This window comes from Penicillium crustosum (genome assembly GCF_028827405.1).
Source record: "Penicillium crustosum strain IBT 35664 chromosome Unknown utg000001l_segment0_segment0, whole genome shotgun sequence".
NCBI lineage: Eukaryota > Fungi > Ascomycota > Eurotiomycetes > Eurotiales > Aspergillaceae > Penicillium > Penicillium crustosum.
In genome coordinates, this window is record NW_026623122.1 from 8,399,824 (window position 1) to 8,411,908 (window position 12,085).

Consider the following 12,085-nt stretch of genomic DNA (forward strand, 5'->3'; position numbering starts at 1 on the left):
TGTGTTATTTCCCATTACTATTGAGGGGAGACACTCCTTTCTATGTCATTTTCTCACTCTTTCGTGACATTGGGGAAGATTCGTGAATATCCGTCCGCTCTTCCCCACATTCCGTGCTCTCCGTGCTCTACGGGGTTTGAAATTCCCGTTCCATTTCTGGACTGCGGGAAAAAAACACATTGACATTGATTTACACCCGACAGCGCTGGAACACGTAATGGAACTTCCATTTTCAAGGGATCCGCATTTTGAAAGTGATCGAGGTTTCAAAATGCCGTATCTTTCTCAGTTCATCCCGACATTAGGGATAAAATGGCTGACCTGCTAACATGGTTCGCTGAATTCAGACTTCATCGCGCAAAGCTCACATTTATTGACATCATGCAAAAGTCCACGCGAGAGTTAAAGACCGGATGGTCTATGAAGCAGGCGGGTGACATTCCTAATGAGTGTTGGATTCCAGTGGAAAAGGTTCCTAGCCAAGTCCACATTGATCTCATTGCAAACAAAATGTAAGCACTGTTCACTGGGCAATACGTCAACGTTTTCTAATGCTAATGGACTTCTAGAATACCCGATCCATTCGTGGATGCGAATGAACTTGCGGTACAATGGATCGCTGAGAAGGACTGGGTTTACCGCACCAAGTTCACAGTCCCGTCTTCCGAAGGCACCAGAACGGACTTGGTATTCCTTGGCTTAGATACATTTGCTTCTGTGACTTTAAATGGAACAACAATCTTGGAGGCGGAGAACATGCATACTTCACATAGGGTGAATATCTCCAAGCTTGTTCGATCAAGCCAAGAAAATGAGCTCCAGATTGTGTTTCAATCCGCACTCCTCCGTGGGAGAGAGGTGTTCGATCAACACCCAGAGCACGTCTTTCACGTGCGCCAGACTGAAGCAAGTCGTATCCCTGTACGTAAAGCGCAGTACAACTGGGGCTGGGACTGGGGTCCTATCTTGATGACTGCGGGACCTTGGCGCCCGGTTGTACTTGAACAGTACACTGCCAGGATCGACGATGTATGGACACAATACGAAATATCTGCAGACAACAAAACTTGCTCTACAACTCTATACGCTCGAGTGGGGGCAGGTGCAGAGGAAGGAGACACGGTCCTTTTATCGCTGTTTAGCGCAGACGAAGCAGTCTTCGAGCAGAAATGCCACATTGGGGCTGATGGGTTGGTAAACGCCGCTGTGGAGCTTGTTTCACCCTCTCTGTGGTACCCTCACGGTTATGGATCGCAGTTCCGCTACAGACTGTCCGCTTGTCTTATCCGCGGGGATGCCAGACTAGATGAGAAGACCAAACTCGTCGGGTTCCGGCGGTGTCAACTAGTGCAGGAAAAAGACGAGTTCGGCAAGTCTTTCTACTTCCGCATTAACGGTGTTGATATCTTCGCTGGTGGGTCGTGTTGGATCCCTGCCGACAGTTATCTTGCCCAAGTATCCAAGGATCGTTATGTCGACTGGATGAAACTCATGGTGGAGTCCAATCAAATAATGATTCGCGTATGGGGCGGTGGAATATATGAGGACGATGCCTTCATGGACGCATGTGATACGTTGGGCATCTTGGTCTGGCATGACTTTGCCTTCGTCTGCGCCAGCTACCCAGTCTACTCCTCCTTCCTTCAATCCGTTGAGGAAGAAGTACGACAAAACATTAGGAGGCTGAGATCTCACCCATCTTTGGTAATCTGGGCGGGAAACAACGAGGACTATCAGGTCCAGGAGAGATATATGCTTGAGTATAATCAGGACGACACCGACCCAGAGTCATGGCGACAGTCGACCTTTCCAGCGAGGTATATATATGAGCATTTGCTGCCAAAATGGGTGCAGGAAGAGGACCCGTCCACCATCTATCACCCTGGAAGCCCTTGGGGCGATGGCAAACACACAACTGACCCAACCGTGGGCGATATTCATCAATGGAATAGTGAGTTCTCCCACAACAGTCCATTTTATGGTAACATTCTAACAAAATCTAGTCTGGCACGGCCAAATGAGCAGATATCAAGATTCTGCGGAGCTTGGCGGGCGTTTCGTGAGCGAGTTCGGAATGGAAGCCTACCCTCACCTCGAATCCCTTCGCCGAGTAATCACCGACCCACGGCAACAGCACCCTGGCTCGATGATGATGGACTTCAGAAATAAAGCTGGTGATCATGAGCGCCGCTTGATGACCTATATTTCCGAAAACTTCATTGTACCACCCAATCTCGCATCCTTCACCCACATCTCCCAGATCCTGCAAGCTGAAACGATGCGCTATGCATACAAAGCCTGGAGGCGGAGTTGGGGACAACCGGGGGTCGACAATGTGGTGGTGTGCTCGTATGGCAGCTGAACGATTGTTGGCCAACCATGTCTTGGGCAATTGTCGATTACTATTTGGTTAAGAAGCCTGCATTCTACGCCATATCTCGAGCTTTGAGGCCACTTGATGTGGGCATATCTCGTAGCTGCCCGGTGTGGACTTCCGGTCATGCCGATCCAATGTCTACCAACTCATGCGAGTTCGATCTGTGGATTGCGAGTAGCCGCCAAGAGGCAGTTGAAGTTCAGGTCAAAGTCAGATTTATTTCCATAAGGTCGGGTAAGCTGGTTAGTGAGACTATCGATATCACAACACTAGCAAGCCCCAATTCCACGACAGAGGTCCTTGAAAAGCAACGCGTCAATGTACCCGTGACTTGTGGGAGCGCGGACTACAAGAATCTGGATCCATTCATCATTCATGCAGAGTTATATATTGAGGGACTAGTTGAGGCAGCTGACACTGTTTGGCCGCAGCCCTTGAAGTATCTGAATTTTTCGAACCGGAATGTTAGGGTTGAAGCCTCGCTATCCCGAGGCGAGGTTACTGTTTCGGCGGACCTTCCAGTCAAAGGATTCGTGTTTGAGGAGAGAGAAGGCTTGAAGCTGAGCGACAATGGATTTGATCTTATACCCGGGGAGAAGAAAATTGTTACTGTGAGTGGAAAAGGTGCAGCGACCACAGAACTCCCATGGACATACGTTGGTGCAAAGCCACACCAGCTGGGAAGAAATCCTAAACTATGAGCCATGTCGCAAGTTCACATTGGATATTTATGGCCTGTTACATCTTTTTTTCATCCCTCATTCTCGTAACTATCACGTAATGTATATTGACTAAATTATCGAGTCAACGCAGGGTTTTCACCACGTGCCCATGCGTGACTTGTATAATCCATGTATTGACCAGAAACAGCTAATAATAACTACAGATGGAGGTAATACAGAGCTGACGCAGCCCTCGAGGGGGAGGATGACTAATGACATTTCAGATCCGAGCCGATCTTTCCCGGACCGTGGCCGGGCCTCTTCGGGGTTTTCCAAGGTTGCCATCTCCAGCATACAGATCGAACCACTAGTATGTACTGCAAGAGTCCACCAAAAGTTGACTACGCTAGATTTGGCATTCCCTCCGCATATTTACACTGATCTCGGGACCTCCAGGGCTCCATAGCTCGTACCGTCGATGAGTCATGATAAATTGCAGCAATCCATAATAAACCATCTTCTCCCAGAGCTGACAGGAAGGAAATCTCAAATTGTTTTTACAACCCATTTCAGCTCTGACCATGTCCTCAAAATGGTGGCTTCCGCGTCTTTCCTTCTTTCAATCACTCCGCCAGTCTCATTATACTCTTCCTGTGCGCCCGGAGTTTCTGGCTTCATCTTCCTTCCAGTTTGTTAATCCTCGCCATCATATAACAGCCACGGATAATATCACTCAGGTGTTTCCAGAGTCTGTGGTTGCGGGGCTAAGCGACGAGGAAGCACTAGCGTTATTCACTCGTGGGTTCTTTGGCGGCTTCGTCTTTGGGTTCGAGAGGTCTATCCTACGAATGGGAGGTTGGAATTTGCTGCCAGCACGGTATACAGGTGAGCAACTTTCTATAGAAAATCCTTCCATGCATCTTGAAACCCCTTCATAGATCTGGGAACAAAGGTGGTGTCGGCATAATGCTCCGAGGTTTCACCTGCTGAAATCGTCATTATAGGTTTCCAAGGAGATCCACATGCATCCCAGATCTGGAATCCTTCAAAGCTTCCTCAAAGTCACCTTCTCCCCGTTGGCAGCTCCCTTTTCGGGTCATTCAAAGTGATGGATAAGCAAATAGCACCGGAATCATCGGACCTGCGGGCCAGTTACGTGGATTATGGGTTTGGCTCGGACGAGTTCACCTTCGCAGGCTGCCACCGTTTCCAAATCACTCGATCACCGCGCATAGGCGCCGAACCCCTGGTGCAGTTCGAGCTACAGCATTTCCGTTGTAATCCTCAAAAAAACGAACCATCAGGGGCAGAATACATCGCATGGTTTCATTATGCTTATGCGAAGGCGCTGTTTGCGAATGCAGTCCAGTGCATTCTACTGCGGTAGCCCCCATCGCAAAAGACTTGACAGACATGAGTCGCTCGGTCTAGTGTTCTGTATATATATACCATCGCCCCTCCTGTAAAAAATAATATCTAGTGCTGAATTAATTTTTGTAAAATATATAGGGAAATATATCTGTAGATGAGTTCTTCAGACAGGATATTAGGTGCGGTTCGCTCATCACAATAACCAATCAAGTTAGCCAAGAATCAGACCATTGCGACAGGTTGGTCAAGAATATATCCACTCTATGCGTGCAATAAAGGCATACCTCGGGTTCCCCGTTGTGAGAGCTATGATGTTTGTTGATTCGTTGGCTCTTTCCCTGCGTATTAATAGTGTTTTGGCCTATAAATAAATATATACTAAGCTCCATAATCATCCTCATGCCTACTATAATATTGCCACCGGTAGATATACATATTGATCATTCAAAACGTGCATATTTATTTGATGGGGAGGCATGAGAATGTGTTGCAAATGTTTTAACGAGGAAGAAATCTTTGAATTCCTGGTTACTTCTGCCAGTTAACTAACAATCTGACCATACTAACTTTACACTACATTATTGTTGTATCACTGTGCGTACATAATTCCAGCAAGGGGGAATATATTCCTCGTCTCATTAGTTGCCTAAAAATATGTATAGCGGCCTTACTTCCTTATACACCGCTATGCATTTTCGATGTTACACATAGGAGGGTGCCTTGTTCGGCTGAACTTGCGGTGGGATAAAGCTGTTAGAGCGGAGGTGATATATCAAACTGTCACCCTGATGGGTGAATCTGAGGAAGCATTATCTCCTTGTTTCTTGCAAGTCATCCACTGGAAACAACTTTTCTGTTGACCTGTCTTCTGGTCTAAGTTCATTCCCCTCTGTCAACAACCTAAGTCATGGCTACTCTCGCTCTCGTTGGCAAGGTTGCTATGATAACCGGTGGCTCGAAGGGCATTGGGAAAGCCACAGCTCTTCGTCTTGCGCGTGATGGCGCCAAGGTGGTTATTCAGCACTTCCCCGACGACAAAGGCACCCAGGAGGTGGTGGACGAAATCGGAGAGCTGAGCGCCCTGGCCGTCGAGGGCAATGCGGGTAGCGTGGCTGACAGCGAAGAGCTGGTCCGTCGTACAGTGGAAAGGTTCGGCCGGATTGATATTGTCATTGCCAACGCCGGTTCCTTACCCATCCGAGACCTTGCGAGCACCTCGGAGCAAGACTTTAACGACTGTATCGATGTAAATGTAAAGGGGCCATACTTTTTGATTCAGGTAGGCGGCCACAAAGATGGAGAATGCAGAAAATATAGGAAATCTTGCTAATGGTCGGTGTAGAAAGCAGTCCCTCACCTCCAGCCGGGTGCCCGAGTCATCCTAGTTTCCTCCGCCCTTTGTCACGTCTCCACAGTTAGCCCTCCCTATCTTCTTTACTTGACCACAAAGGGTGCTATTGAGCAGATGATTCGCGTTCTGGCCAAGGACTTGGGCCCAAAGGAAATCACCGTCAACGCAATCGCTCCGGGTCCTACTGATACTGAGCTGGTCACACCCGGCAACTCGGAGCCTGCACTGAACGCTATCAAGGGTATGGTCCCCAATGGACCCTTGGGTACACCCGAGGAGATGGCGGAGACGATGGCATATTTCAGCTGCTCAGCGAGTTCCTGGGTCTCAGGACAGATTCTACGCGTGAATGGCGGCATGGCATAATTGGGCCTCCAAATAAAAGGCAGAGATAAGAGGATAGAGTTGTATTGTAAAGAAAGCGGTCTTCTGCTGAGCCGCTCGCCTGAATAAGCGGGTAATTATCCGATATCTATGCCTTTCGTTCATAACGCACCATTTCTCGGTTTCCAGAGCGATCTAAGACTCTTGATCAGAGGATTTGGTACTAACACGCCGACCAAGAAATATAGGGTGGAGGCATTGATCCTACTTGAACTGTTAAATTTACTTAAGATAATGGTGCTCTTCCCGGAAACGGTTATACCTATCACCGTAGTAATTAGTTATCCATATCGTACATATATGTAGTAGTTTGGTGCTGATATTTCGTATTTCGGTTTGTTCGCTGATTGAGGGGTAATTGAGATATCCTGGCTCTACTAGTCTCAGTAGTATTTCCTGCTCTAGACAATCTCCTTAGGTAGTGAAGTCTTTGCTCCCATGTCTTCATAACACTTTACACTTACTTTGTAGAAGTGTTATCAGTAATTCCGGTATGGGTGGAGGCAGTGTTCCTTGTAAATCGACTCCTGGTGAACTCGATTAAAATGTATGTTGCCTGATATATCAAGTTGTCAATCAAAGACTCCAAAGTATCACACTTATTCCTGGGAGGTTTCGTTTTTCTTTTCACAGCCGCTGGGGTCAGGGCGGCTCAGCCTTGTGACAGCTTTCGGGCGACGAGCGTTAGTCTCGCCCCAAAAAGCAAAGAAATCTCTTAATATCCAATTGCATCCAGCCACGTCGGGAGTAAGCCATCCCGAATTTAATTGGTGGATGCAGGTTGGGGTAGATGAATCATGTGTAAGGCTCTACTGAATTAATTCCAGTGTACGACATAACCACCAGTACGGACTCCAGTGAGCAGGCTCGAAGGATCATGGGAGACAGAGGTCAAGAGAGTGCAACGCTCGCCCATGAAGACTACACCGTCGGATGGGTGTGCGCTCTGCCCAAGGAGATCGTGGCAGCGAAAGCAATGCTTGATCAAGTGCATCCTCCCCTTCCACAGCCTCCGCATGATTCAAATAATTATACCCTCGGTCGTGTTGGAAGTCATAATGTCGTCATCGCCTGTTTGCCGCTTGGAGAGTTAGGGAATAACTCATCCGCATCTGTTGCCACACGGTTGAATTCTACATTCCCAGGTATTAAATTCGGGATCATGGTTGGGATTGGAGGCGGGGTTCCTCCTTCGGTCAGACTGGGCGATGTGGTGGTGAGCGCACCTAGCAACGAGTTTGGCGGGGTGGTACAGTGGGATTTCGGCAAGACTGAGCAAGGGACTGGGTTCAGACGGACAGGATCACTGAATAGTCCCCCGACTATTCTAAAGACTGCACTCTCGATGCTTCAAGCCAAGCATGAGATGGAAGGGTCGGTAGTTCCGAAGTTCCTTGAAGAAGTTGAACGAAAGTGGCCAATGTTAGTACCGAGATACACACGACGAGAGAACCTGGAAGATATGCTGTTTCCAGCAGATTTCCAGCATGTCATAATTCAAGATGCAGGGGAAGGGCAGAGCCACTGTTCAGGCTGTGATCGCAGCAAACTTCTGCAACGAAAACATCGTGATATGCGAATCCACTACGGTCTCATCGCCTCTGGCAATCAAGTGGTCAAGGACGGAATATTTCGGGATCAGATAAACTCCAGGTTTGGTGGAAATGTGCTGTGCTTCGAGATGGAAGCTGCTGGCTTGATGAATGAGTTTCGGTGTGTGGTGGTACGAGGAATTTGTGATTATGCCGATTCACATAAACCCAAACACTGGCAGGAGTATGCTGCCGCAGTAGCCGCAGCGACGGCTAAAGAGATACTCCTCATGGTCCCGAAATGGGACGTATTGACAATGGCTCCCATGGCAAGTAAGTGCAAGCGATCCTTGAGTCGGATATGGATAGCGAGCAAGATCACAAACCAAGTGTCCGTTCACCGAGTACCAGAAGTATACCTCAACTGACGAGAGATATATAATGTGATGAGTTTGGCGGAGAGCGGATGTTCCGTGTTCTAGTGCTAACTTGGGCCTTTTTCTTTTAGTACCGAACCATCGCAGAAACACAAATCTTGATACTGCTAGTTTAAAGGGCAAAGGCAAGGAAGACTTGATTTCTCTGCTTCCAGGACCGGAACTTACAGTGGGGACAATAGGTGCCTCACGGCGCATTGAACACCAAGAACCGTTACGAAAGATCTCAGATCTCGATGGGACGGCTGGCTATGACAGAGCCCTTGGCAAGGGCTTGATCATTAGTATCGATTTTGGAACAACGTGAGTGTACTATATAACTCACTCAGATATTACAACACTTACAGCCGGTGGGGGAGATAGATATTCAGGTGTTTCATGGGCAACAGTAGCCGACTTCAAGCACGAGAGTATTAATGTCATCACCAAATGGCCTGGGAGTGACAGCGAACGAGTCAAAGTGCCCACTAAGCTGTGTTATGAGTACTCAGAAATCCTATGGGGATTTCAGGTCCCGAGCGATGCGGATTCATTACAATACTTAAAGCTCCTTTTACTACAAGATGACGACATACAAGACGAACTCCGAGAGTCAATGGAGTTTGGTCGTACCAAGAGGACACTGCGCGAGAATGGGATCACGGCCGAGGATTGCATTGCAGATTATCTGCGCGCGATTTGGAAACATACCCTTGAGACTATTCGCCAAGCACGGCCTAAGTACGGGATTGATGCTCTAAAGTTTCATGCGGTCCTTACCGTGCCCATCACTTGGAAGGAATATGCCCGAAACGCCATGAAAAGGGCTGCCAGCAAGGCGGGGATACTCGATTACCGCATAGCCGGTCCGACCTCCCTGACCGTTGTCCCCGAGCCCGAGGCGGCCGGGCTGGCAGCATTAGTTGATCGTGGGTCCTACGTCGAAGCTGGTAATGTGTTCGTGGTTTGCGATGCCGGAGGTAGAACCGTGGTACGTAGCACCGATTTCGTGGGGTAGAAGGTGTTTTACAAGGTAACGCAAGCTAATCACCCTGGCGAAATTATAAGGACGTCGTCACCTATATAGTTGCAGAAAATGAGCCACTCCAATTACAAGAGGTAGTGAAGAGTGACGGTGAGCCAGTGATATCCCTTGCTCGCTTGGGTAGAGGGATTCCCAAACTAGCAAGATACTAACAGTGCGTAGGCGGTTTGTGTGGTGGCATCTTCATCGACGAAGCCTTCATATTACAATGCAAGAATCGCATTGGCCGCAACTGGTCCCACTACAGGGCGGCTGATATCGTGAATATCCTGACAAAGGAATGGGAGTACGGTATCAAGCCTCGGTATGCTGAAAGGAACGGCCCCGATAGCTATCCACTATTTATTATGCAGCCTCCGTTACCAGACCTCAAGATGAATGATGTATCCCGCAAGCCCCATATCAAGCACAAGTATATCTACTTTTCTGGGTAGGTCTCCTCACTCAACACACTAGTCGCTTCCGATTAACCAAAAGCGCAGATCAGACATTCGCAAAGCATTTCATGCCAGAGCTGTTCCTGGCCTCCTGAAGTTGGTGGACACTCAGCTTAGTAAGGCTCGCAACAAAGGACTCAATGTGACGGTAAGCCGAGGTTTCATGCTATCATGTCTAGAATGCTGATGCTACACTAAGGGGATCCTTCTTGCCGGAGGCCTGGGGTCCAGCCCCCATATACATGAGTGCCTCGAGGCCAAGTATTCCAATCGCGGAATTGACATTCATCAGTCGGCTGCCACCGGAGCGTAAGCATTCTTGTTATAATACATCTTTATGGACTATACTAACCCGACTTCTGGTCAAAAAGGGGCACTGCAGTCTGTCGTGGAGGTATACTTAAGGTTATCATGGATGCTTCAAGGTCTGCAATTGTCCAATAATTCCAGTGTGTTGCCGAGTGTTCCTCGAACGTCTGAGAATAGCAGGCAATTGGAAATCCGAGCCAAGAGTCTATCGCAAGAAGGATGGGCTTTTGTGTGCACACTATGGTCTTACAAGGTGCGGAATCAGATAGATTTGTGTATCACTAAGGTATGCGCTCTGAAATATACTTACATTAACCTGCATCCTCATCAGTCCCATTAGTTGGACGATGTTGCAAAAGGACCCCCTAACTAGCGCGACTACTAGAGGACTTATATCGAGGAATACTTACCGCCGTCCTCGTCTGGGTCGACAATTTATTACAAGGAAGGTGAAAGCCCGCGTACTTTATTGACCAATCGTGTGAGATTTCCTGTTTTAAATAAATCCTTCTACTCCGCAAGCTAATTCTGAAGGGCTAACCATCATTCTTAACCTTCAACCCCGTGCATATATTGTAGCTGCCGTCGAAGGATGGTGGGTCTTGGATCCCGCAAATATTAGACCAATCATCTTATAAATCAACAGGGGTAGCTAGTGGAAGTGAGTACATTGCGATGAGTAGAGAATTCGGTTTCATATTCAAAGACTTCTGCTACGTTAATACTATTTATTGTATCAATTTCTTAAACCTTTACACAATTAAGAAAGAAAAAAAAAGAAGTATTATCCTGAAAGTTCAGACTGTCAAACGAAGCGGACAGAACACAGATATATTGTCGAAGAGTATCGGATTAGATATGTGACACTGGAGTCCACGTTGAAGTCGACCCCGACAGCATTAAATGTGAAACGGGGATACAGTATTTTCCCAGTAGACCATAACAAAAACTAAGGTTCCCGTTTAAGGCCTAGAGGGGCCATATTTCTAGTTCGACATTAAACAACCATCACAATCTTGGCTAATGCCCCCTCTTCCTCCATCAACCGATGAGCCTCCACAATTTCCTCCAGCGGGAAGGTCTTGATCGGCAACTGCATCTTTCCCGCCGCCAGATCCCGAGCAATATCCTCAATGGGCGTTTTGAGTACAGCGTCCGTGGTGCTCGCATAGGTGGTCAGCTTAACGGACGTCGGTATCGACGACATAGGCATGAACTGGTCAAACGTCCATTTATTGCCAGCTATACCCGTCATGCAGACAGTGCCACCAGCTGCCACACATTGCAGAGAGTCCTCTAGTGTGGTTACCCCAACAAGTTCAAGGATTTTGCTGAACGGGGCACGTTTCTGGACCTCAGCCAATATCGACCCGCCGTCGATAATGACATCGTCAATACCGAGGCCACGTAGGAACTCTACACGTGCTGGGTTCCGCGTTGTCGCGGTGACAGAGACTCCATGTGATCGAGCAAGAGCCGCAGCCGCCAATCCCACGCTGGTAGTTCCGCCGCGAATAAGCAAGCGGTCGCTTGGGACGAGCTCAAGACTAGTGAACAAGGATCCCCAAGCCGTCTGCATGAGTTCGGGAAGAGCACCCAAGACGTCCCAAGGCACGGGCCGACCAGGGCCAAAGGCAGCGGTGGCATCGACGCGTCGCACTTGTGTAGCTGGCACTACTGTGTATTCGGCATATCCGCCATCAAAGGCACGGCCCATGCCGCCCATTGCAGTGACGACGACCTCGCCAGCTTCAAAGCCTGAGTCCGGGGGTGCATAGTCGACGAGTCCAGCTGCCTCGATACCCAGAACACGGGGAAATGTGACACCGGGTGAATGGCCTTGACGCGTGAATACTTCCGATCGGTTAAGCCCAAAGGACTTGACGCGTATGCGCACCTGTCCCGTTGTAGGAGTTGGTTTGGGGAGCGTCTGTAGCTTCAACACCCCAGGTCCACCTATCTCGTGCATCACAATAGCGCGCATCGTGTCAAAGGACATTGCTGCTGCAGCTGTAGAAGCGATAATCGTGTCAGCGAAAGAAGTGGGGGTAACCGTAGCCTGCGGACGTGGTGCGGGCAATGGTCAAAGGTACGGAACGAGTATAGCAATAGCAGTCCAAACAAAACAAACCACTAGTCAAGAATGCAAGATTTACAAGCAGAGATTATGGAGATGCAATTTTCAAGACACCAAACTCTGC

The 12,085-nt window shown here is 48.4% G+C and overlaps 5 protein-coding genes across 5 annotated transcripts; 4 read left to right on the top strand and 1 right to left on the bottom strand.

Moving 5' to 3' along the window:
* Positions 1 to 312: 312 nt before the first annotated feature.
* Positions 313 to 3,078, top strand: N7487_003103 (beta-mannosidase; the record flags this gene model as incomplete). Its single annotated transcript, XM_056870850.1, has 4 exons — positions 313 to 512; positions 570 to 1,951; positions 2,004 to 2,341; positions 2,416 to 3,078. The coding sequence occupies 4 exons, from the start codon at positions 313 to 315 to the stop codon at positions 3,076 to 3,078; spliced, it is 2,583 nt and encodes an 860-aa protein (XP_056735634.1).
* A 542-nt stretch (positions 3,079 to 3,620) lies between these two features.
* Positions 3,621 to 4,426, top strand: N7487_003104 (uncharacterized protein; the record flags this gene model as incomplete). Its single annotated transcript, XM_056870851.1, has 2 exons — positions 3,621 to 3,924; positions 4,044 to 4,426. The coding sequence occupies 2 exons, from the start codon at positions 3,621 to 3,623 to the stop codon at positions 4,424 to 4,426; spliced, it is 687 nt and encodes a 228-aa protein (XP_056735635.1).
* Positions 4,427 to 5,317: 891 nt separating this feature from the next.
* N7487_003105 (SDR family NAD(P)-dependent oxidoreductase) lies at positions 5,318 to 6,127 on the top strand (the record flags this gene model as incomplete). Its single annotated transcript, XM_056870852.1, has 2 exons — positions 5,318 to 5,689; positions 5,753 to 6,127. The coding sequence occupies 2 exons, from the start codon at positions 5,318 to 5,320 to the stop codon at positions 6,125 to 6,127; spliced, it is 747 nt and encodes a 248-aa protein (XP_056735636.1).
* Positions 6,128 to 7,022: 895 nt separating this feature from the next.
* N7487_003106 (purine and uridine phosphorylase) lies at positions 7,023 to 9,888 on the top strand (the record flags this gene model as incomplete). Its single annotated transcript, XM_056870853.1, has 6 exons — positions 7,023 to 8,010; positions 8,186 to 8,417; positions 8,478 to 9,073; positions 9,301 to 9,568; positions 9,621 to 9,723; positions 9,775 to 9,888. 6 exons carry the CDS (start codon positions 7,023 to 7,025, stop codon positions 9,886 to 9,888), a joined length of 2,301 nt encoding a protein of 766 aa, XP_056735637.1.
* Positions 9,889 to 10,881: 993 nt separating this feature from the next.
* Positions 10,882 to 11,883, bottom strand: N7487_003107 (zinc-binding alcohol dehydrogenase family protein; the record flags this gene model as incomplete). Its single annotated transcript, XM_056870854.1, has 1 exon — positions 10,882 to 11,883. The coding sequence occupies one exon, from the start codon at positions 11,881 to 11,883 to the stop codon at positions 10,882 to 10,884; it is 1,002 nt and encodes a 333-aa protein (XP_056735638.1).
* Between the last annotated feature and the right edge of the window lie 202 nt (positions 11,884 to 12,085).